At 36.7% G+C, this 26706-nt stretch overlaps 2 protein-coding genes across 2 annotated transcripts; both read left to right on the top strand.

The window, feature by feature from the left end:
- Positions 1 to 7557: 7557 nt before the first annotated feature.
- Positions 7558 to 11988, top strand: LOC114537190 (serine/threonine-protein kinase/endoribonuclease IRE1-like). The gene is made up of 2 exons (XM_028558318.1): positions 7558 to 8495; positions 10312 to 11988. The coding sequence occupies exons 1-2, from the start codon at positions 7631 to 7633 to the stop codon at positions 11115 to 11117; spliced, it is 1671 nt and encodes a 556-aa protein (XP_028414119.1). The 5' UTR covers positions 7558 to 7630; the 3' UTR covers positions 11118 to 11988.
- Positions 11989 to 15270: 3282 nt separating this feature from the next.
- Positions 15271 to 26461, top strand: LOC114537179 (stimulated by retinoic acid gene 6 protein-like). The gene is made up of 19 exons (XM_028558298.1): positions 15271 to 15833; positions 15914 to 15968; positions 16235 to 16320; positions 17693 to 17823; positions 18118 to 18238; positions 18807 to 18846; positions 18982 to 19131; positions 19515 to 19591; positions 20243 to 20304; positions 21105 to 21166; positions 21644 to 21761; positions 21887 to 21962; positions 22390 to 22465; positions 22770 to 22818; positions 23151 to 23256; positions 23937 to 24044; positions 24163 to 24326; positions 25419 to 25517; positions 26046 to 26461. Exons 1-19 carry the CDS (start codon positions 15790 to 15792, stop codon positions 26240 to 26242), a joined length of 1821 nt encoding a protein of 606 aa, XP_028414099.1. The 5' UTR covers positions 15271 to 15789; the 3' UTR covers positions 26243 to 26461.
- The last annotated feature ends 245 nt before the right edge of the window (positions 26462 to 26706 follow it).

Here is a 26706-nt window from a genome sequence, read left to right as displayed (position 1 = left end):
GGATGTAAAAAAAAATTATGTTCAACTGAGGCCGGTATATTAACTACAACTCCGTTTGAGCGCACTTAATAATATGGAAAACATAAAGATCAATTTACCTTTAGTTCAGACCGTTTTCGAAAGTTAAACCGTTCTTCTGATCCATCACTAACCCGATTACGTTCAATACGACTACAATCTAAAAAATTAAAGCTGGTGGTTAAACTAAGCTAAATTAAAGATAATATAGCTACGTTTGCACACATGGTAATACGTTAACAATTTACCTTCATTCTTGACATATTGTCGCTTCAGTATTGTGTTTGTCAAAATCAGCTGCGTTATTAATAAAAATGTCTGTTGTTTGTTTTTGGTCTTTTCGCTCCTCAGCCAATGATCTGACAACCTCAAACACGGAACTTTTCTCTAACGTCTTAAAGTTCCTGATGATATCCGAGCTATTGATCGAGAAGCAGTTAATAGCTGACATTTCTAAATTCAACTGTTTGATGGTGTTCGTCCTTTGTTTTGGTGATGAGTTAATCAAAACATGTCCAATCCAATAGCGAATGTCGTCTATATCTGCACTTGTATAAGATATACTTGCATCATTACAAACCAAAGAATATGCGTTCATGCACACATGAACGCCGCAGCTACTAGAATCACCTTGGCGTGGAATAGAATCGGGAGCTGTTAACATCCATTCCTCTCGACAAAAATTGTAGTTATTTACTGCGAACATAGTTTCCAAAAACCCGAGGGTCAACCCTAAAGTGTGTAGGTTTATGCTGAGCATGGAATCGAAAAATACGAGCAAACAGGAGTTTGGATAGCAAGCAACTAACTGCCAATGGTTGCTTGAATGAACTGGAAAAAGAAATAAATCGTAAGCTTTTGGATCTACGGACAATGAGATATGCAGCAATTTACTATTCCATTGTTCATTACGTAAAGCTGTAAAAAGGTGGGATGAATATGCGTGTACTTTTATGTCATCAGCTGCTATTGTCTCCAAGAAACTATTTACAACTTCATCATTGAGCCAATTTGACGGCTTTATAGTGTTTAAATTAAAAGTTGACGATTTTCCAATAAAGATATTTTTCTTGTAGCTCCAAGCTTTTCTTACCAGCGATACATCATGCGCCGAAAGTTTCCATTTACTGTGTACCAGGCTTCCATCATCGTCGTAAATAGAATCCTTATTACCTTTCACCTCTGTTTCATTACGCTGCCGAACTCCTCTAGCGTAAAAGGACATATATACGTTTTCCTTGAAATCTTTTGAATTGACCAGGCTTTTGCTGCAAACTTCTTTAACAATTGTGTCATCATACATAATTGCAGTGTGAGATGAATTAAATACATATGCAATAAAATGCCCACTATGAACAAACGGACCTTTATGAAGAATTGCAGCCTGCAACGTACAATCTATGTCACTTTCATCAAAATTTCGAGCAGTCATCCCTCTTAGATTTATTTTAAGATCACATAAAACTGGCGTATACACTCGTTGTAACTTTCCAGACTGGTTGCATTGAATTCGATTTATAGAAAAAGTTAAAATGTTCGGTATGACGTCTATAAGTTCGACGTGATGCGCTGCAGGTTTGCAACTACAGCTTTTGCAAATTTCATCTTCTTCGGTTGTAAAGCGTCCAGTAGAATGGGTCCAGAGCAGCGATTGCAGGTTGACAGTGTCACTTGTTAAAGGTAGTTGAATTGGATAAGTCCACATGACAACACGCCTCCCGCTAATTTTTTGACAATCGGGTACGAGACATCGATTCAGAGTAAAAAGCTTCCATTGATAGAGAGCGCTCAATTCCTCTGACTCAAATTCAAAAAGTTCCGAATAAACGCCCCCTAAAATCTTCGAAAAGCATTCACGTGCGTCTTTGTGGTCTTTCGTGTCTGGACGCATTCCGATACATTGGGCAACTTCCAGTGGACCGTCGCACAATCGGAGTGGAGGTACTCTTTTATTTAACACGTTACTTAGATTGTCCAAAGTTTTTGCAAGGGAATTTAGGAGCCCAGTAGGATTTGATGTATTTCTCCATTTATTTAATAGTTTTAGCAAAGGAGTCGCGGCTAAGCAATGCAAAACACTGCTTAACCAACAGTTTGACTTCTTGTTAACTATGCCTCTATTTATGCTCGCAGAATCCACCACACTGATTTGCTGGTCATTATCGACTGCTTGAACTTCGTCATCTTCCAAAATAGTAGAAACATAATTATTACTTGCATATTTGTCATATAGCTCCGAAATTTTATTGCTGTCAGATAGCTTTTCAATGCCTGTTGAGTTCAGTATATACCTCAAAAATGGGGTAAAATTTATAAAGATACAATTTGTGCAAAAGTAATTTGTCTCCCCAAGGATGGCCAAGTGTTCATTGAACTGAATGCAGTCTAGATGAAAGAAATCTCTACACAATAAACATTGAATGGCATTAACATTTCTTGACTGGCGACATATACAGCATGTCTGGTTGTGACTCTTTACACTGTTGGAAATTGATATTTTATTTCCTTGTTCGTTGGCAGGTGAAGTTTGATTGACGGCCAATTCATGGGTGACTGTACATGTATCTGAACTAGTTTTGCTCATATATTTTTCTTGGTCTACTACATTTAACTTGTTCCATCTCTGTTTGATTTCACTTTTAATCCCAACAAAATCCAATTTACTTTGCGCTGCAACGTCATTCCAAACACTTCTTTCGTATTTATTAAAAGTAGCATTATCCTTGTTAGGTACCTTTCCTTGCTGTTTAGGTTGATTTGGCAATTCTGGATTGAAATTTAGTTTGTTCTGCGAAGTCGAAAGATATTTACCTTTTTTTCGTACACTTGATTTTGCTGGTGTTGATTTATTCCATTGCTCTTCGGGACATTGCGTGTCACTAACCTCGTCCACATCAGAGTTGTCAGAGGATTCTAAATTCGCAGACTTCTGTTTACAAAGCTGTTCCACTTTATCAAAGTTTTTTTTCGATTTTCGACCAATTCCTTGCAGAATACTGTCGACAAAACACCGCTGAAGTGCTTTATTATCCGCCCAATTTTCGCCAATAAAAGTGTCCACGCGTAGATGAGGTTTTCCCTTAAATGAACAATGCTTTTTAATTTTGAAAAAGTTTTCAACTTCTGCGTTAGTGTTGTTATCCACTTGTGAATTCCTAATCAGCGTGCTAATAGGATTAAAAAACTTAAAGCTATAATCAATGTTGTGCCTTCGTAGATCTCCAAGAAGCAACCCTGACCAGAGTATGCAAGTGGGAAGGTAGTTCTTGAAAATGTAATCAAAATACCTCGGCATGAAGTATTTGTTTAAATCGCCGCTCTTTACTCCATTGGTAACAAAATGTAACAGTTCTGATTCCCATTCTTTCTCCATTGATGTACACGCACTGCCAGAAACTTTCTGTATTAAATCTCCATCATCTACATGTGACAATTCGTCTTCAGAATCAACAATCTCGTTACAAAATTCGTCATTTTCTTCATCATTGCTTGCTGCATACATTTTGAAGTCATGAATATTATCAGAAAACTCATCCAGCTTTGATTTAAGATTGTCGTCAATGTATTGGCTTTTGAAAATGTAATGACCTAATCGAACTATGTTTTTCATTTCCTTTAAGGTGTTTGTTGCTATTAATCTCCCAAAAAATCGCATCGCAATGTGAACTTGGCTGTTTTGTGGAAGATTTTTTTCACTCAGTTCTTTCGCGTGCTTTTTTATGATTTGCATCATGTGTGCGGAGCACACATGATGTATGGCTTTCGAAGCATCCGAGTCATCCGCCTTTCCCTTAACAATTCGATAACCGCGTTCTAAAAATGCGTTATATGATTCTTGGTTGAACTCCTTTAGACACGCCGTTATGATGGCCATGCTGAAATCACTCATTACCAGATTTGGAACAGTAACCTTCGAACCAAATACTTGCTTTTCTTTTTCAATTAATTTCCTCATCATGAGGCCAATTGATTCAGCAGTGTGGCTACTCGAAATTAACTCTGAAACAGGCACGGGTGAATTAAAAGCATAAGGATTTCGTAAGACCATTGCATAGTAAAGCAGACGGGGTTTATTTCGTTCATTAGCAAATAATTTGCCAGTGGCGTCGATGTAAATTATATCTTGTTTCGCTAAATCATGAAAAATTCGAACCGACGCTTCGTTAAACATTACAATATTTAAGTCTGGCGTGACATTACAAAATTGGATGTAACCAAAAAATTTTCTCCATGAATGTCCGAGCCTGATTGCATCAGCTTCATCCTCATTCTTTATTAACACCTCTAGTTCGCACAAGCTATTAGCCAGATTAGCGTCACACTGATGTTTTTTCTTTGATTCCGACTTGATACCTTTCATTGTTGCACGAGTCACACCAGCACCAGTTCTTATACCTGCCGAGAAGATGCCGGCATCGATATCTAATAAGCTGTCACGATGTAGTTTGGAAGGTTCACTACCGGTTTTCCAGGCCTCTGTAATCAGTTTTTGCCGTGGTTTACCGGTCAGTCGTTTCGCTTTAGGTTGTGTAATGTCATGTTCTACATCTCCTGAAAAATTGATTGCTAGCACTCCTTCTTCTCTTGAAGCAATCTTTAAATGGACCTGGACGTCACCGTATTTGCAGACAGCATGACCGCGCCAGTACGGGGAAGACTTTTTACGTGAATTCTGGTGTTTGATGTAGTTCTTTTTAAATACCCAACAACAGTGACTATTAAAATTGTGTAAGATGTCGGAGAAAAATTCAACATAATTACCACTAAAAGCTCTGTGATTATCAGATTTCCGATTTCCAAGAATTTCCACCACTGGTATTTCTCGCCATTGACAAGGAAGTAAACACGATGATGACGGTCTCACCAACGTTGCTCTAAATGTTCCAGATGACGGTACGTTGCTGGCAGACAAGGTTTTCGCTGTCTTACTGGATACACAAGGTATATTCACAAAATCATTATCGTCATCTTCTTCCTCTTCCAAGCGTTGATATGAATTTAACGAAGGACGGTCTTCAGCATTGTCAAGAATGTAAACATAGGGATGACTTGAGGAATTTGTTTGCGCTTGTTGAATTTCTGCAGCTGTTTCTGCGTTTTTTCCTTCTCCACGTTCGTTTTGTGAGATTGATGACGTTAAATTTTGTTCAACTTTGGAAGACGACGAATCCACTTTTATATCCACGTTAGTGACGTTACCAGAGCTGGTGGGTATTTCTGTGGTTATTTCGTGTTGATCATCTGAGAAAAATGCGTTTTCGTTGTAAACTGTAATAACAGCTCGCCCTATAACATGACCAAGAAAATTAGCGATACCGCATTGATCAGCTTTCGCGTCAGGAATGGGAAGACGCTCGTCGTCTTCACACCTCGTAATTTTCTCCCCCTCACATTTATTTGGCCTTGAACTGTCGAGTGAAGCGTTGCTCAAGTCGTTAGACTCTTCACTGCCTAAATCACCCAGTCGACTAGGACCACAAGCATTATTTGCAGCAGGTGTTTTAGCGCGCCCCCTAATGTCCCCGTCGTTTTTCCGCCACAGCAATCGTAATTGTTCTATTTTTCTTTTTTCCACAGTCAAAGTCCTAAAGTAATGCTGCGCAACAGATTTCCAGAACTCTTTCTTTGACGTTGCTGTAGAGATCGACAAACCCGCAATAATTTCTGCTAATCGTTCGATATCCCAATTACCCTCGTTCTTCCTTCCACCTCCCTTCAAACCATCAGCCGGTTGCCTGCGTTTCGACCAAGACTTTCCTGACACAGTTACTGCAAAATCACAGCTTAATTTAAACCCTTCTTCTCTTTTTTTTAACAAAAGAAGCCTTCGAGCGTTTTTTCGCTGTTTAAGATTTCGATCGGGAGAAATGCCAGATGATCGATGACGATGACCTCGGAGAACTCTACCACTTACCTTTCTTGAACGCGGTTTTCTCTCTGTGATTGCTGTTTTCATGCTCATAACCGGCAAGCGTTCCAAGTTTTAATGTTTACAGGAAAGCACTCGTATTATCGTATTAGAATGAATCTGACCAATACAAATAAATCGGATTTTTTCGATGTTTAAAATCAAATTTAGAAATGATTAAACGCAAAAGCACGCGGTTAAAAACGTCTATGTAAATATACACAAGAACACATGGTTGTAAAGGCGCTACTACCCGAGTATCACCCGATCTTCCTGATGGGTTTTCCCTGAGATCAAAACAATGTGAATTATCATTGCCCGTGAGCTTGTTGTCAACAAAGTTTGTATTCTCGTGAGTTGTTGGCGCTGAATATGAATCCCGAAGCCCTATAAAACTTTCATGGTGTAGTATGGATATAAATCTCAAATGGCCATCTTTTAGAATTTCATATCAAGTCAAAACAGCGACGAAATCTGCGAAACAATCCGAGTGATGTTCAGCTTATTTGACATATTTCTGACGTTTGAGAACTTGAGCCGTTTTTAAGACCATGGTTTAGCGATGCTGTTTGCGCCGTGTAGTAAGAGAAGAAAAGATATTTTTAGCGTAAAGCATTCGAATGATGGCTAACAATAATAAAATGGGGTTTATGATTTACCAGCGTTGTCCGCTAAAGCGTGAATTTGCTTTAAACACGGCGGTTGTGTCCATCGGGTTGTAATGTTAATGATGTCGGGGTGACAGAATTCTGACGGCTTGTATCTCAGGAGTTGTGCTCACTGGATACGAATCCTAGAACCTCAAATCTTTGTGGTGAAGAGTATGAATGTATATCTCAAATGGCCATCTTTTAGAATTTTATTTAAAGTCGAATTAGCGAAGAAATCAGCGAAAAAATCTCGGCGATGAAAAGCGTACTTAACATGCAATGGCCGTTTGTCGATTTGAGCCGCTTTGTGTACACTTGTTTGACGGTGTTGTTTCCGTAGCATATTACAGGTAGAAGAGATCTTTTTTGCTTAGAGTATTCGAATAATTGTTAGCATTGATGATATGACATTTACAGTTCAATAAACCAATGTGGAAAAACGAAAATTTGCAGAAACCGGGTTAGTTGCCTTCGCGAAGGGATTAAATTTATGCCACGGGTGCGTGGTTTAAATCAGACAGCTAGACTTTACAGAAGTTGCCTGTCGTGGTTTCGCAAGCTAGAAGAAGGTTAGAACTATAAGGATATTCTCATAAGCTTTCTCTCGAATGGCCATCTTTTAGTTTTTACAAAAACTCGTCGTAAAGCTAGTAAATCGAACTTTTATAAAGCCTGGCGGTCGCCCGTGCCGCTGACCAGTCAACTTTGCGAAAAAAATGGCCAACTTCACGGAGCTATTGCGAGCAAAGTAAATGAAATAAAACTCTCATTTTAGGCCATGTTCTTTATAATATAACAAAGAAAAATGGCCTTTTTAAATTTTTCGATTTCCATCAAAAGCGAAGCGGCCACATCGGTTTGTTTGAAAACTAGCCACTCCAGCTCCGGGTTCGCTCGAATCCGGAGCCAGCTCCGGGTTCGCGAACCCGGAGCCACGAACCCGGAGCTGAATATCTTGTCATTCCTGTCACCCGACTCCTCCCCCGATGGATCGCGGGCTCTGGCCTCGAGATTGGTTTTGGCGCGAAAGCCAAAAAGTGACCAAAAATCCAAAATGGACGAAACAAAACAACAACAGCAAGTGAGTTCCTCAGGCGCCAGTATCAATGAACCAAATATATCTGACGAAAAGTTAGAACAGCTCCCTCTAAAAGAGTTGAACGCATTTTTAAAAGAAGGAAAGTTTTCTAAGGAAGAGGAGAAAGCTTTAAGGCAGCGACGTGCCGATTTAAAGAGAAAGAAATCTAGTATAGAAACCAGATCCATAACGAGGCAGGCAATGAAGCTCTTCAAGGACCAACAGGCATCAGTAGTTTCAGTCGTGGCATCAAAACCGAAAGCCTTGAAGCCCATCTCTTTGGTTCATAGAGAGAAATTTGAAAGCTTGTTTGAATTGTGGTCTAAATCGCCTACATCGATCACGATAATAAACGGTAACGGCGTATGCTTCGAGAAAGAGTTCATAATTGGCAGTGGAAGTTCTGGAACTGATGTATTTATTTGCTTGGGTTCCGATGGGATTGAGCGAGCGATTAAACGCTTGAAAAAAGTGGCGTTTGGAACGCTTTTGGAGAACGAACGAGATATCTTGACTTCACCCAATGCTATTGAATCGCCGCGTATTGTAAATTATTGGTTCTTTGATGATGTGTCCAACTCAGATTTCTGTTATCTGATTATTAATTTATATGAACGGAATCTTGAACAGTTTCTCAAGGACAAGAATGAAGCCGGTGAAGTTATTAAAGAATCTCAATCTAAGAAAATGATTTTTCAAGTGCTGCAAGGGCTCGAAGCATTACACACCAGAGAACCTAGAATCCTCCATAGAGATTTGAAACCCACCAATATTCTTGTGGATGTTAATGGTGATTTGGTGCTGTCTGATTTTGGTATTGGACGAAAGTTTCCTGAACAAGGTATTTACACAAAATAAATTATCCATGATGCATTCCATGCGTAGAAATAATGTTTATTATTTCTATGATTCCATGTTAATACTTGTGTGACAAAGATAAGCATATTTACATTACAATCTTGTAACTCCATGGCATAGATCTTTGGTGTAGGGTACACTAATTGCAACATTGTATATTATTCATTCAAAATGAAAAATTGCAGTGTAGAGTGTAGACAACCTCTCATATTCTTGCTTTGCATCTGACATAATCTGTGATATCTGTCATCCCACCATATAAGGGCAAGGAGTCTGTGGAACTGTACAATACTGTATGTTACCTTGCTGCTACCTTGAAGCCAGTTTGAAGGCCATCATTGATAATTAAGACGCAAATACACAATCCTTTGAAAAAACTTCACAAAATTTGGCATTTATACCTGTCTTATATACAAAATTTGTCTCTGTAAATATTGATAGGAGCAATTATAGAGTACCTGGCTAACCCACTTTTTAATAGTGAATGTCATATAGTCTTCTAGATACATGTGCCTTGTTTTATGTTACTTAATCCATGAATTGGACTTCCAGAGAACAAGAATAAACACTACTCTTAAAGAACGGGGCAGTTCTATAGTCTAAAATTGATTCTCTAACACATCTTTAACATAAAGGACTATTAGCCTGGTATTCTATAGTTGTACCCAAGTTGTCTTCATTAAGTTTTGATTATTGGAGGGAGTGTACAAAATTAAGAGTTAATTATTTACTGTAGCCCTATGACCTCATCATTAATTCCTAAGCAATAGCATAGCCAAAGAGGGAAAATGAGTGGTCTAGCCCCACTCTAGCCCCCCTCCCACTTTTTCTATTTTAGACAATTCTTGTTTTGAATGCCAGGTCAGTTCACACATTTAGGGTGCCAGGCCTGTTCACACTAGTAGTTAATTACATTGATCTGAGATCAGTCTATGTAAAGCAAGCTAAGTGTGAATCATTGTAAAAAATTGGGATCAATCTGATGTGGTTTAGATTGATTTCAGTTAGCTTGCTTCTGAAGGTGGTCTAAAATTAATCTGAGGCTAAAAAGCTTTATAACTCAAATGAGCATAAGAACAGAGGGTTAGATGACTAGGATTAACTACACTGGGGTTTATTTGAATTCTAGAGTTGACAGAAATTTACTAACTAGATTACTATTGTTTACTCGATAACTTGTGTTTTGATTAGTTACTTGGGTTTACAAGGTTGCTAAACTTGTGATGGAAACTAGATCACTTTAGGACACTGTGTTGATTACATGTAGTGCTTGTGTGTTTAACAGATGGACCTACCTGCAGTTATTTAGACTGACTATGCCCTGTTCATAAGGGTTAGTATAAGTGCGAGGGAACTCAAATGTGCAGCTAGTGTTCAAGATTTATCAATTTGTAGGTACACCCAATATATTTGTTACTGCACAGCTGTCTGGACTTTAACACCCGGCCTGCTTGCACTATTGCACTAGCCATTCAGGATTCTAAGCTTGCTTAAAAAGCTCATTTTGTTTTCATATATAGTTAAGTTAAGTGTTGTTAAGTTTTGAACGATTAGCTGTGAATGAATCGCAAATGTTGATTTTATTAAAAATGATCTTCTTTAGCTTGACCAACAGTTATTTTGTAATAAATTTCCCTCTAGCTACTTAAAATCAAAGATCAGGTAGCCATGCACTTATTTAAAAGTTCTGCAAGCATATTTCCTTGAAATGATGCAATTGTAATTCTTTTGGTAAAAAATATACCAGAAAAGCCAGTTATGTAATTTTAAAATAATCGGTTTTCTTATTTACTTCACAGGTGCAACTACCTACCATACTGATTCACATGAAGGTTCAATGGGGTGGATGGCATATGAAAGTGTTGACTGGAAACATTTGCTAGGAAAAGATCCACCATTTCAACCAAGATGGAAAGAGAAATCAGATATCCAAGTGGCAGGTATGGTAGCCTTCTTTATCCTAACGAAAGGAAGGCATCGTGTATTTGGTGAAGGACTGTTTAAGCAACTAGAGAATTTGCATTTGGGCAATCCAGTTGGTTTAACGGGGCTACTCAGCGATCAGCCCGTAGTGAAAGATTTGCTATCTCAGATGTTAGTTCAGGATCTAGATAAGCGACTCTATGTGGAACAGGCTATAAAGCATCCCTATTTCCTTTCTTGCAAAAAAAATATGAAGTTTTTAGAGGCAGTGGGAAATGAGCCTGAAATAAAGAAGGGAGATGTAAGCTGTCATATTGTTAAAAAATTGAGTAGGTCCAATCCTTTGTTACCAAAGGATTGGAAAGCGGCGATTCATATCGATAATCTCAATGCATTTTGTGCCGGAGGTAAACACCCATCAAAGCTGATTGGTAGCGACTATACCCATTGTCTTCGCTTGATACGAAATGTTCTTCAGCATTGGAGTGATAGACCACGCCCTGTGCTGAAAGATACGGGAGTAACTACTTCTGTAGGTGAATATTTCTTCCAGTTATTTCCAACACTCCCGCTGGTTGTTCATCAGCTGATTAGAGATGACCCCGACTGGAAAGCACGCCCAGCCTTGAGGGAGTTTTTCCCTGTGGTAAACCGTCGCATTTCACCTGATTCGGACGATTAAACATGGTATATCATGACATGTAATTTACTTCTCGTTGGTCTTATACAGTCCTGGTGCAGTTAACGCGATCATGTGTTGTATCATTTCGTCTTGTTAGAATGATTATATAAGATTATATAGTTTTTCTTACGGTTAGTTTGTTCACTTGCAGTTTTTACTAGGATTTTTGCTTTGTTTGATACGAGAACGAATGGCTTAAAAGTCTTGAAGAAAGAAGATCTACATTATACCTTTTCTTAGGACTAGTTTGTAAACTTACTGGGATTTTTCTTTTCAGAGATGTGACGGCGAATAGCTTAAAAGTCGTGAAAAAGAATATCTAATTTACTTATACAGTTATACAGTATTATAATTGTATTTTTAACAAGCAATTTTAACAGGTTTTTATTTAGATAAGTTCTTTCTTTGGGTGTTCTGGATGTGTATTTGTAGTGATATATTGTACAGAGTGAATGATCGAAAGATTCGGTTAAACCGAGAGTTGAAGCGCAGAGTTTTGACTTCGAAGAGTTATGTTAAAACAACGTCCAAACTACACCCATTTTCTTTTACGACCAGACCCAACTCTTAACTTTTCAGATGTTTCTTGAACTAACATGAGAGATATTATGTTTGACGTAACCCTCGCTCTCTATCGTTAACATTATGAAGATTTTGGAGAGTCAACATGTTCACGGTTTTGATTATGACGAGAGTTATGTCGAGAGAGAAACCACTGGGTACATCGGTAAGTTTAACATTCAACGAGTTTCCTTTTCAAAACTGACATAAAGCTCTTTATAATCAGAATTGTGAACACGGAGATGGTAAAGAAGTTAACTTACTTTAGAGTGGGTCTTGATTTAGAGTGGAATTATACACACTTCAAATTCAAGCCAGGAACAGTTGATGGAAAAACGAGTCAACTATCGGTCCTGTTCGGTTCAATTCCTGCCGGAGGACCGATAGTTGACTCATTTTTCCATCAACAGTTCCTGGCTTAAATAATTAGAGAGAAAGTCTAACCCGTCTATAAATATGAACAGGAATGGATAAGCTTATACGTGTGATGGGTTGGGTAATGCTAAAAAGGGTATCGTAATTATTACGATAAAATTTTGTTTGTTTTCTCTTAGCCTTGTTCCGTCCTTGACCGTGTTGATATTTCAGAAACTAGTCTGATTTATCCGTCCAAATGCGAATTTAAGACGAGTTTCTCGTCCAGACGGGATCCCCGTCCAACTTACCCGTCTGTTTAGACGGGAAACTTAGACGGGAAAGTTCGGGCGAGAAACCCTTCTGTGACCGGATTCACATCAGACGAGTTTCCCGTCTTCGATGAATTTCTCGTGTAAGACGAGTTTCCCGTCTCTAATATGAATTCTGTATAGCTGCGACATTTCAAGCCATTAATCCATCCCGCCGTGAAGCGATATAAGCATCATCAATTTGCCTTGTTTACATTTCAAAATATGTTTCTTATAATTATATGCATCTTTGGCAAAAGTGGATGCGTTATTATTTCAAGTGCGAATATATAGGTTATTTTCAGCTGCAAGAAGATATGAATTATATAATCGAGTGGCAAAGGCATATTTAGGTTCGGCACATGAATAGTGCGACGTCTGAAACGGGCCTAAGTGAATTGTTGACGTTTCAAACAAAAGGTAGGCTAATGTGAGGCCCGGTTCCATTTAAGAAATAGAAAACATTTTCCGTGTTTCTATTCAGTTATAGAAACACGCGTGGGAGTTTGGGAGAACGAGAAATAATCAGTGGGAAAACGCGCCCGTAGGGCGAGTTTTTCCTCGTTATTTCGAGTTCTCCCAAACTCCCACAAGTGTTTCTATAACTGTATAGAAACACAGGAAAAAATGTTTTCTATTTCTTTTATAATATAACTCAATAAAAAGATTTTGTACAAATATTATAATTCGATTCAATTACAAATTCTCATTACATTACTTCGCTTGTCAAGTTCGGCGGGAAAATTCCCGTGTTTCTATACAGTTATAGAAACACGCTTCTCGACCAATCAGCACGCGCGTACTATAAATGTTATATTATAATTCGTTGTAGTTGTCGTGTCATTTTTACAGATGAGAAATTGTCCAAACTCCGGATAGATCCCGAGTGGCTTTAGTGGCCAGTCACAAGAGCATTGTTTACAATAATCAGCCGAATATGAATTCAGCTGAAAGCCGAATTTCTGATGACTGGTTTTCTACTAGAGATTTTACGCGCCAGTTCAAACTCCGGATGGATCCCGAATGGCTTTAGTGGCCAGTCACAAGAGCATTGGTAACAAAAATCAGCCGAAAATGAATTCAGCTGATAGCCGAATTTTTTATGACTGGTTTTTTTACTAGAGATTTTACGCGCCAAGCCACCTTATCGTTTTAAGCCTGTTTTCCACTAGGCGGAATTTTGCGCGCGAAGCGGAATATCTCTTTCAACGAAAAATTCCGCCAAGCGGATAGTCGCCCTTAGAATTTAGTGGAAAACCGGCTTTAGAGACGGGAAACTCATTTTATCCACCACTCGACACTGTCACTGATAATTGCCGACTGTCAAGCCGTAAAATTTGAGAGTCTGGCTTATGAAACCTGATACGTCTCGATTTCCGTGTCCAGCGTAAAGTGTTATTTCAAGCAAGAAGCGTTTCCATCCAGAGAATTTTGTTTCCAGGAAAATTCAATTGTCCGTAAGTTAATATATATACATACATTCTGCCTGTTCGTCAACAAAAATATCGACATTTTTATTATTTTATTGTAGACTTGTTTGTCGCTATATAATTGCATGTAGTGTACTGGTGAGGCTTGCCATCAGATATAACGTATTTAATGACCATTTTATGTGATTATGTCGTAGGTCGAATGTTAACATCAATCACGCCGCAGAATTCAACTGCATGTCGTGTACTCGTAATTCTATATGACTGAGTTCTATGTATACAGGGTGTATCAAAAAAAAGGTAATCCAACTTTGGTGCGCTATTGTACGTGAATTACTCATTCTATTAACGAATTTTTTTCACATTCCGAAAGGTTAGGCTTTTATCTATCGAATGACATGTTTTTGATAACAAATGGTGAAAACATGAGCAAATAGGAGGCTGCTAAAAAGTGTTAGTCAAAATCGCATATTTTCACCTCTGAGAGTTGGGACTAAAACCATTGAAAATGAAATCTCTTTGGGATTTAAATGAAGAATTTTGCTTTTGAATAAGCGACCCGCATATGCATATTAAGTAGGAATAAATCACATTAGGAGAACATTCTAAGCAATGCGGCATAAAACCAGTGCAAGCTGTGACATGTTGTGATTAATTGTTTTTTTCTTTTGTTATGCACTGCTTTAATTAGGCTCAAAGGTGAAAATATGCATTTTGACTAACACTTTTTATCAGCCTCCTATTTGCTCATTTTTTCACCATTTGGTATTAAAAAACATGTCATCCGATAGTTAAAAGCCTGATCTTTCCGAATGTGAAAAAAATTCGTTCATAGACTGAGTAGTTCACGTACAATAGCGTGTTGAAGTTGGATTACCTTTTTTTTGATACACCCTGTATACTAAGATATTATGCAGACATTGATATGGCTGAAATTCATTCATATATGCATGCGTATATTGATCTCTTTACAATTTCTGTCAAAGCCACAAAGACAAGTTCAGAAGTCGAGATCATGATCGAATCAGATCGATATATATCAGTGTTTTAGTTGGTCAGTTACAGTAAGATGGTTTTTAGCAACAAAGAAAGGCTCTTTTTTGGGCAGGCAGATTACAGAGATCTGGGAAAGCGTTTGGCTGGCGGTTGTATATGTATATTGATATATCTATATGCGAGTTGATATTTGGGAAAAGATAAACGTTCACGTTATATAGAGTTTGCGTGTAGCTATATATATATATATATATATATATATATATATATATATATATATATATATATATATATATATATATATATATATATATATATATATATATATATATATATGAGGGAAAGGGACAAATTTACATTCTTAGGTTTGAATATGCCCGTCAAGGGTAAGTATGTTAAACACGGAGAACATTTTTGCCTATATTATTACCTGTGTTGCAACTCCAAATTTACTATATATATATATATATATATATATATATATATATATATATATATATATATATATATATATATATATATATATATATTATATATCTATATGCGAGTTGATATTTTGGAAAAGATAAACGTTCATGTTATATTGAGTGTTCATGTTATATAGAGTTTTATTTAAGACGAAGAAACACGCTAGCCCCATCAACTCCAGGCTGGTTTCCATCAATTCCATGAGGGGCGTGTTTAAATATTAAAAACAGTTAACAAGACTACAAAACAAGACAATTACAGACAGTTTCACACATAAATAGGTTATATGAAGAGGTAGGATGCGTTTCAGTGTCCAACAACAATAGATTTAAACAAACGAAGCGACTGGGCTGATTTTGCTTCGTTTGGGAGCCGATTCCAAAGCATAGCACCGCTATATTTGAATGACAAGTCGCGTATATCATTCTTTCCTGGCCACTCAGCACTAAAGTGTCTTTGAAACAAAGAAATAAGGTTAGCTACAGTATGGTTGCAAAGGAAACAGGCCTTATTCCAATTTCTTTTATAGCTTAATTACGTATCTTACCAGCAATGACTAACCAGACAAACTTATCTTCCAACGAATCTTCCACTGCGTGAGTATACATGATAATATATTGCTTAGCGATAAATGTCTGTTATTGTTTCAAGTGTCAATGTGTTTACTTTTTTCTAGTGTTGCATGTGATGTTGATGCAAGATATTATCCTCATTTCTTATTGATTCCTGCTGTAAGTTTAAAATGCCAGACTTGTGTTATAAAGCCTCTAACTCACTCGTGCGTGTTAATCCGTAATTGCACTGGAAATCATACTATTACCTATGGAGTACTGCAATTTGAATATTAAAGATCCTGTTAGTCACGAGGTTATGAGTCACCTTGCAACGAACTCATCCGTAGATGAAGGACCATCGACCACATGTATTAGGCAGAAATAAAACAGTTTTTCATATAATGTCTCATACAGAAAATAAGAGAACGTAAAATCTGTTTCAGGCGATAATTCTTACGATTTTGGCATTTTTGCGACGAAGAAAAAGTTACAAGAAAGATTTTTGGGGAGGTCGACCAGGGCTCGTTATGTAAGTTCATTTTTGTAATGATGGTACCAGACCTGTCTCTCGAATAAATAAAAACTCTTAAAAGGACGGTCTGTTTTTGTTGTAGTGAGTGACCATCAGGACTGGTTAGAAAGTGTGAAGTTGAATTTTCTAGCATTTCAACGACTATTAATGACCGAAAGCAAATAAAAATTCGCCTATATATACGCTAAATATGCTAATTATATAATACGACTAATCCCTAAAAGTTAACATGCACCGAAGGTCTTATAGCATCATTAACGAACGAAACTTACGTTACAGTTAATTTCAGCTGACCTTTCATCGTAAAATTCCGAAGTTTCTTCGGAACTTCCGGAATACATTCCATATTTGGAATGTTGAGCCGCGAGCTTCGAAACGAATTCGGAATTTCGTAAATTCTTTTTTTACAATTTGGCAGTAGTGGACGAGTTATCTCCGTGAATGTCAACGTTTAAGGGAAAGTCAGATGAAGAAACTAATTCAAAAGTGTTCTAAACGTTAAAAGCGAACTGGTTTACCTCAAGATTGCAGTAGAAATTGTTGACAAAAGAACAAAATAGATGTCATGTTTCAAAAAGAAATTTAGTTAGACGCAATAAATCGTATTTGCGAAATTCCGAATTCGTTTCGAAGTTCGCAAGTTCGTTGGGAAGTTTGTTGCGAAGTTCATGCGCAGCATTCCAAATATGGCATGAACCAAGGAACCAAATTCGTTCGTAACCGTGAAATCCCGGGCTTGCTTGAACGTTTAGCGTGATATATTCACAAACGAAAATAAGTTTGCAGTTCTGTTTTGCATAACTTCTTTCAACGCAAGTTTAATGCTTAATATATTCTAATCTTAAAACGCCATTACGGTGATCGGTCATTATGTAAATTCAAATGTATTCAAATGTACATTCAAATGCAAATTCATTGACATTATGTAGACCCCAAAATTCTGCCTAAGACTTTTTGACAAACATGCAGCATTTCGCTCTCGGGCATTTTGGTACAAGAGACGAACATCTGCTGGAAGCTGTCGAAACCTCTCGTCCCTAACGACTTTATTTACGACGATATCCCAGAGAGCGCCATTCCTTACATATAGTGATCGTTAATCGAATGTCTCTCGAATTTGCGGATTACTCTGTGCCCTCTACGTGCTCGCGGTGGCATATTGAAGGCAGTTTAAAAATCTTTTATTTTTATAGAAGTTTATCTATTAACCCAGCTTATTAATTCAATTGAATAAATGTTTGTTTGTAAAAGACTGCTCAGGTTCCGTGATTACAAGCCTATAGTGGCTATACTCAGCCAATATAGGCCTGTAATTACCTCGCCTTCGCAATCAAACTTTGTATTAAGATATCAAATCTGCAATTTGTAGCCCAGTAGATTTCCTTGGTATTGATCATGACCGACTTGCCACTGTGTTTGTGTTTGGAGCTGCTACTGAATCAATCATTACGCTGGTCACAAAGATTGGAATTTCATCAGGTTCAAACGGTTGGGAAAAAGGTAAAAATCATCCATACTAACATCTAAAATAACATGAGTGGTACAGTGAAGAACGTTTCGCTGGGTCAAGGCAATTTGATACAGTCGAATTCTCACAATTGAAAAGAAAATCGAGCGACAATTTTTTTGATGGAGAAATACTGCCTAATGAAAAAATGAAAAACATTTCTATTCTCCTAATTTTTAATTTTTCTTTTTTACGAGGTATTTCTAGCAGGTACTTCTAACAGTTCTTCAATTCCAAATGTATCATTTAAGTAATTGTACCCGTTTTTCTCTGTAAATTACATCCAGCGTTCCTTTTCTTCGGCATTGCAATTGAATATGCTGTCATTTATTATCCCTACTTTGCTTGCCTGACGACGTATCACAAAATAATTGGAGCAATGATGGGTCTTCCTTATTGTACAGTCAAGTAAGTGTGCTCACAGTTATTGAGGCTTCCGTGCAACTTAAACAAAAGAAACTGATTGCAATTCCCTATTTGAGGCACTTTAACCTGAAAACAGACCTACACAGCAAAAATTGATTAGTTCGTCGCATCAACAGTGAAAAATATTTTGCTGTGGCTCCATGAACAATTTGCATGTTGACATGATTGCCAACAAGTTGCAACGGTAGGCTACTCATGGTTCAAAAACTATTGCTAGCAATGAACAACATAGTTCACTTAAATTGAACAACTTCCACCAACATGATGATTTTTACGTACGCGTTTACCAGCCCTAAAAGTTTTAGGTCAGCGCTTTTTGAACAACGTTAAGCGGGAACTCGCAATGAAATTAAATTTTTATTGCACATGTATATGCGACAGTATTATGCTCGCCTTATAATGATACTGGTAAAATTGCAAGGGGATATAATGTGTGGGTCAACAAACAGTAACAAAATTATTGAAAACACGAAACTCGGAAAAGAACATTTTCCTCCGTGTATATATAGTCAACCAATTAACTTTAAGCTTTCGTTTGTTTTCATTACAGTTTTTGTGTAACTTTGACACAAACGTTTCAGAAATGTCGGGTAAGTTTGATTTGGCAATTTCGGTCTAGGGATAAACCAGCGCGCTTGAGGAGCGCTAGCATGTAAAAATATCGGCGCATAAAGATTTGCTTATCTTCATTAAGTACGAATGTATAATTTATTAAATCCTTATAGAATTATTCTTCAACCACCATCGCATTACTCGTATTGATGATTTGGCCAATAGTGATAAGCCATTTATTTATCCTGGGCAAGTTCATATTCGTATTTTATCGGGAAATTAAAGAATATGGAATCTTCGGGGTAAAGTTATTTTCCCGCGATGTAAGTAGCTACTTTTTTACTTATACCTCGTTCACACGATACGAGTAAAAAACGGTACGAAATTCTCATGTTTTTGGGTGCGTCCAGGAGCGTTGCGAACGGGCTGGGATGGAGAGGGGGGTTGTAGTCACATTAGTGTATAAAATTGTTCAACATTGGTCGAGGGATGTTCACGAGGCAGCCCCATGGTTGGTGCCGAGTTCAAATTCCGCACGAGCCTCTAGATATTTGGAAACAGCCTATTTTCAGTACGACTAGCCTTGCATATTCGTAATAATAATAATAATAATAATAATAATAATAGACATGCATGAAGATCGTTTCTAGCGTGAAACTCGGAGAAGCAAAAGCATTAAAAACGTATTTATTGAATGTCCGTTTAGGATGAAAGTTCGTCTCCACAAGTGAAATTGCTCAGACCTTGGTTGGAGGAACACGTGAAGAACATTTTTAAACCAAAGTATGATCATGTGTAATACCATTGCGCCAAAAGAAGTTAAGAAGTAGCTATGTGCGCACAAAACGAACATGGTTGTCGGCTAATTATATATTGACGTAGAAAAAATCTTGCATCTAAGTGTGATAGCGCAGGTTATTGGTTAAATCGAGCTTCTGAACAGGTCTCAACAGCTAGGCTTTGCAAACTAATTCCTGTTACTCGGGATTAGCAGATAAATTGGGTGAAAATCGCCGATTTCAAATTTTCATTGAAAAATTGAATAACGCAGGTGTTTAAATCTTCAAACAAAAACCACAACCACAAGAAACCCCGGATTCACTCTTCCAGATGCAGTAAATTTTAGCAACTTTAGTTCTACGAAATTTTCATTAATTAGCAATTTCTGCCTACACCATGACTGAATCATGTTTATGCGGCCAAGGGCTGCTAAAAGCACCTTTGACTTTGTTCCATGATGTTTTCTTTCAGACTGTTTTGTTAGAGCTTCCAAAAATTACCAGGAAATTAGTCTCGCTCTCAAATAAATTAAACCTTACCTTTTATCATTTCTTTCTTGAAGGCGTGTTTTTTTCTTTTTCTCAAAATCTGTTTTTAACTGTGTGACATCAGACTGGAACATTTATTATTCTAATAATTTTCCTGTTTTTCTAGACCTCCTCGTCAATATTCAAGAATGCAATTTTTTCTCAGGAAAGTTTACAATCCCGAAAAAGGTATATGACCTTGTTTGATAATTGGATGATTTATACGATCAAACACTATTGCCCGTATTCAAAGAGCACATTCACACTAATTAGCTTTTCTCACGATGACGAATGTTCCGCCATTTTTGGGGTCCTTTTTTAAATTGTTTGCGCAAGACCTTGTCAGGGCGGTTGTCTTTAATTTTAGGCTTAATCTATTGTTCAAATTGTCTATGGACTCTTAAAAAATTCTTCTTACATTGCTATTATTGTTTAAACGCATTTGAAATTACCCCAAAAATGGCGGATATTCGTCATCGTAAGAAAGGCTAGTTGAGTGTGGCACTGATCAATGCGATAGTCCCCTCTTAACTATTGGAAGGGTTTAGGGTAAAACATTGAAAACCAAGGTCTTAATTATGCGAGTAGAAATACGCAAAAGAATCACTATGAAGTAATTGAGATATTCCACTCAATGGGTTTGAGTGTGAGTGAGCTTTTAGAAATTAAAATGAAATTACGCGTAAGTCCCGGTAGACATACGACAGACGGCGTTAGAACCTCGCTAGAATAACACTCATTTGTAATAAAAATACGATGCACGTATATACATACTCGACAAATGAACGATGAATAGTAAACAACAATAGAAACTCCGTTAAGAGTAAATTTTTGAAAAATATAATATTCGATGTTTCGACTAAACTATAGTCATCATCAGGAAAATAATGATGACGAAATAACATAATTATGTACAAATATATATATATAAGTACTCAGATAGCTATAATATATGCATGTTTAGTTATAGTTTCGTTCGACATTTTTAGATTTTAGGTTTTCGACTGAAACTCTCTCTGTGATGATGATCTGTGGCATTCTACTTTATAATGTAAGTTTTGCTTTTTTTTATATTTATTTGCATTATATATATAATTTTATATAATTAAAAATTATATGTGTAAAAATGTTTAATCCAAATAAATCGGGATATTTCCATCTTCTTTTTGGTGATTTAGATATCAACTTATTTGATTTAGATAACGGAGCAAAAATATTTTATGGCTAATATAGAGAGTAATATTGCTACTAATTCAATTTTCACATATTTGATCCAAATCCCTCAGAAGTGCTAATTAAAGGTAGATTACAGTCGGCAATGTAAACAAACGCTGTGTCTACGTATTGCATCTCTATATCTCTTAAAATACCCTGTCCTCTCAGAATATCTATTACCATTTTAGTTCAGTATATTTCTAAATGAATAACAGATAGAGTTTATGCTCAAAGTATAACAGATAGAGTTTATGCTTCTTATTGGGACGCCCAATACATCTCGCTAGCACATACTTGTCTTTTTCTCTTTAAGCTTTGCACTCTTTGCATCTATATGCCAAGTGCGCTATTAAGAAAAATTGAGAATGAAAAACCTTCGAATCCTTCGGACGAAAAATATCTGGGAAAAGATGTGTTGCGTGGGATTTTTGGTTGGTGTTGCTCGAGATATATATAGTCACTATAATTCTATCATGGTGTATCCAAGAGATAAATTTCGAGTTCTACGATATGAGAATACTGTTTTGAGAGTTGTTTTGAACATTTTTTTTACTAGTTTTATTATTGGTTAGTGGGATCCTCACGACTGTGATATGTGCGCTCTCCCTCATTCTTTTCATGGAAAATCATAAGTATGAAGAAAAACAAGCGTAATCCATAGTGTTTGATATTCAGGGTGCCCCCCCCCCCCTTCAAAAAGCAAAACCAGTAAGCTAATGCCATACTAAGCAAGACCAGTAAGCTAATGCTATAAGCTGAATCCAAGAGTGTATATAGAAGTGAAAATTTACTATACTGAGTTCTATAAACTTGTGCAAATCTTCATGTCAGACAAAACAAATTAAACACAGGGTGGCATATTCAAAATGCAGTTCTTTTCAAGTTTATTTCGCGAAAATATTGTTTTATTTCAACATCGTATAGACGTTTGTAAAAAATTTATTTTCTACAATAGTTCACCGGAAAGAATCTTGTATTCGGAAAAAAACTACTGGTTTTTTGGGACACCTTGTAGTGTTGGATTAGTTTTTGCCTGATCTTCCTTGTAATTTATTTCAGGAATAACATGCTGAGGATGTTCAGAGGGGATAAATCGTTCATCGCTAAGCACATAAGCGTGTCTCAGTTTATGGTTGTAAGTTGAGCAACTAGCCTTTCTCGCGAAGACGAATTTGCCGCCATTTTTTTCAAAACTGTAAGCGCATCTGCGCAAGACCTAGTAACGGCGACTGCCTTTAATTCTAGGCTGAATTTATTCTTCAAATGGTCTGTTGATTCTAAAAAAATTGCTTTTCATGTTGTTACAATTTTTTAAACCCGTTTGAGAAAATTGAAAGTACCCAAAGACGTCATCGTGAGAAAGGCTAATTGCACTCCTAAGTTGCTTAAAAAATAAAGTTCGCTAACATGCAAAGAACTTCCGTTTTTCCCTTTTCCAGGAAAAAGGACTTCGATATCATAGTTTCCAGATTGGATACTTTTTGTGGGGTGAGTTGATTATGCAGGATTGGTATATTATACCATCAATTTGATGGTTTTAGATAAACCCTAAATCGGTACATGTTGGATCAGTTGCACTTGTTATTTCCACCAAAGCAAGGGGTATAAAACACAGCTATGGAGGTGCTATTGTAACACTTGAACATTATAACAGTGTATACATCATGTTTTCTTGAAAAAATTATTTAAATTGCGACACTCTGTTCCCGCCTATACAAAGACGATCTGTATGATTAACTATTTTTGTGTTAAATTTTTCTCTACAGTAAGGGCCATCCTAATGGTCATATTGTATTGATATCGCTTCTTTTTCTTTCCAGGCTTTCTTCTAAATTGGATTTTCGTATGTATCCCATTCGTTCTTTTATATTCCTTGAAATTTTCCTGGGTTCAGGATTGGATCCTCGACTATATCAGCGGCGGCGGGTAGGTGGAATCACCTGTGTTTATGTACTCTTAAGATTTTTTCAATTAAACATTCTTAGCAATGTTATTATACAATGTGTTTAGGCATTTCTTATTTTGCAAATTTAATACTTCCTCTTTATAAATATTGCTGGCATTTTCCTTGTACATTTTATGAACAGAATTGCTCAGATCTTTTGACCTTTATTTTCATACAGTTTTTTGCATCTGAATCAACTAATCAAAATTGAAAATAGTAAATGTTAAATTTGAAGGCGGAAGTCAAATCCGTATCGGGTAGCATAAAACTTAGGGACATGTCACAGCTCTCGGAAGCTTTCGCCGAATTGGATAATGCTTTTCTATGCTTTCTATAAAAGAACGAGGCTATGTTATTGGTTGAAACAGAAATGTATTGTAAAGTTCAGCCAATGAAAATCATTCTTGCGAGGAGCTGCGACACTACCCAAAACTTACCCGTATTTCGCACGTGTTGAATATTTCTGATACTAGCGTTAACTTCATTTAAAAACATAGCGAGACTAAATAATGTTAGATATTCAGACAGTACACCGTTTTTTATTAAGTATTGAAGTTTTAACTGTTAACAAAGCGTTTGTTTACATACGAACTTGAATTCCACTTCAATGGTAAAGTTGTCGCCTTAGGTCTTAACAGTTTTTGTTTGATATTATATTTAGCATACTCTTTGGCTTGGCTTTTTTCTTTCGGCTGTGCTCCATTGCAGCTTCTGTGACAATATTCCGGGATCGTAACTTCTCTAGAAACGTCATTTCCATAAACAACAGGTACGCCTTCATTGCGCTTTCTGAGGGGCTAGACGGTACAGTGGTTGGGTCAGATTCCCATACCACGACGCCGTCATTTTTACCGTGGAAATATCGTATATTTTCATCCTTTCTGCAGGAATATCTATTTGGTGTTTTCGTATTTTTGGTTTTTCGTGGGACTTCCGATGGGTGTCTTCTCTGCCATATTTCGTATCATAAAAACAATGATTGTGGGATTTCTGATGTTGCCCAGAATTGATCATAGCATCATGCCTGATGGTTTTCAACGGTTTGATCCAGGTAACGCAGAGGGACAGAAAGGTGGGAAGAGGGAGAGAGAGGGTTTAAGTGATCTGTTTATATTTTGATTTTTTTAACATCTCACATGCCATAATATTAATATAGCATGATAAACATTGATGGTGAACGCTTATTTTTTTGGGCTTCCTATAACTAGAGAGTGCTCAATACTATAGATAGAGATTAAGATATGCTGAAAGTATTGTTTTACCAAAAATCGTCCACTACAGTCTGTTTCACGAAATGATGCTGCTTGAGTAGTTTTGGTCAAAACGTGGGTGGGCTTTCAAACAATGCATGCATTTCTAAGATTTTTTCGTATAACATGTCAGCTTGAAACATTCTTTTGTGATTAAGGTGGCTCCCTACAATTTTTTAAAATATTGAAAACTTGTGGTTTTGATTTAAAATTTTAGCACAAGATTTCTTGGTAAGGAAAAGAAATTTCCCAGATATATTAACCAACATTCTAACAGTCAGAAATTGCCCATAAGCATGACGTCATTATCGTTGTTATGGTAACAATGGCGATTCAATATGGCCGACATTTTACCTATTAACGCATTTTACTCGAAAACAAGTTCGGTTACCCCAATTTTTTATTTTATGAAAAGTTTTCTTAGAAAAAAATGGAAAATTTGAACCAGTTAAAAAAAATTCTATAGAGCCATAATTAATAGAAATTAAAAAACGGGGTTTTTCATCATAGAAATTTTTTGGCTTTATAGAATTTTTTTAAACTTGCTCAAATTTCCCATTTTTTTGTAAGAAAACTTTTATAAAATGAAAAAGTGGGGTAACCGAACTTGTTTTCGAGTAAAATGCGTGAATAGGTAAAATGACGGCCATATTGAAACGCCATTGTTACCATAACAACGGTAATGACGTGATACTCAAAGACAATTTCGTGTTAGAATGTTGGTTAATATATCTAAAAAATTTCATTTTGTTTAACAAGAAATTTCCTGCCAAATTATATTAATCAATCATCCATTTTTCTTAAAACTGTAGCAAGCCACCTTAAATAAGGAAACTAATTATGATTTTTTGTTTAACAAAAAGGTATCTATCTATATCTTAATTCTTTAAAAGGTTACAATGCGTACATCTGTTATCTTCACGTCCAAGCAGCTTTCAGAAACCCAGTTCTTCGAGTGGTTTGTCAAACACTGATCGATGATCACGAAACACGTAAGTTCTGAAGAAAGGTTAAAACCTATACACCACGGTTAACGGTAGCTTGTAAATAGTTATTAATCATCAACAGAAGCAAAACGGGCTATCCATATAATTATTATTAATTCATTCGGAATTCAGCTGTTTTTAAACTATTCTCGGAATCGTTCACATTAATTGGTATTGGTCCCACTCAGTCAAGTACTCAGAGAATATATACCTATATCAGTATTTAAAAACTATATATATATATATATATATATATATATATATATATATATATATATATATATATATATATATATATACATTATTCATTGTATATGCGAATACTAATATCCATATAACTTATCATCATGATTAATTATGCCAATTAACGATACAACAATTGGTTATTTGAATGACATAGAAAACCTCTATTATAGACTCATGCAATCATTGCCACACTTGTGGTGGTCATAACCACCAACCACTAGCGCTAAATTCAGTTTTCCAATATCAAAGAATGTTTATCTGACTTCCTCATCGTTGTATATATCCTAGAAAGGAAATGTGGACCAAAGTGGACTCGCTCTCCCCAGGCCCGCGCCAAGTGGTTCATCGCACTCACCTTGGCTCGCAATCCACAACTTGCAGCTGAACGAAAACGTGCGAACACAATGTGTGTCAAAGATAGCGACGTCAAAATCGATGTTGGTAATTATGGCCCAGATAATGCAGGATTAATACTAGATAAGTAAACAATGTTAAGTTTGCATGTTTCTTTAGACTTTCTTTTTTATTAGCTAGTTATAGTTGTATTAGATTTTCTTTTTTTATTAGTTAGTTGTATTACGTTTGGAAACGAACCGTGCATGACAAAACATTTTCATCCACACATGCATTTTCGAATGTGAAAAGCACGGTGTTTTGACGATATCAAGCCTTGTTGTCATGTTGTGGTTAATGAAGAAATGTAGTATTAAAATAAAAATATAGTGCACCGGTACAAGGTTCCTCACAAAGCTATTGGATCCCAAACACTGTCCTTGCTGCGATCCTTGCTTGCTAAAGCAGGAATATCTGTAGACTACACGGGACATTCAACGAGATCAACCTCGATATCGGAAGCGCAAACGTGGGCGTGCCGTTGGAGATTATACTAGGTGCAGCTTGATTGGTTTTCGGCAAATGTTTTTAACAAACATCATAAAAAGACTCAAAA

The sequence above is a fragment of the Dendronephthya gigantea genome, unplaced genomic scaffold, assembly GCF_004324835.1.
Source record: "Dendronephthya gigantea isolate DGI-Jeju-01 unplaced genomic scaffold, DenGig_1.0 000153F, whole genome shotgun sequence".
NCBI classification, from domain to species: domain Eukaryota; kingdom Metazoa; phylum Cnidaria; class Anthozoa; order Malacalcyonacea; family Nephtheidae; genus Dendronephthya; species Dendronephthya gigantea.
This window is presented reverse-complemented; position numbering and strand designations above follow the sequence as displayed.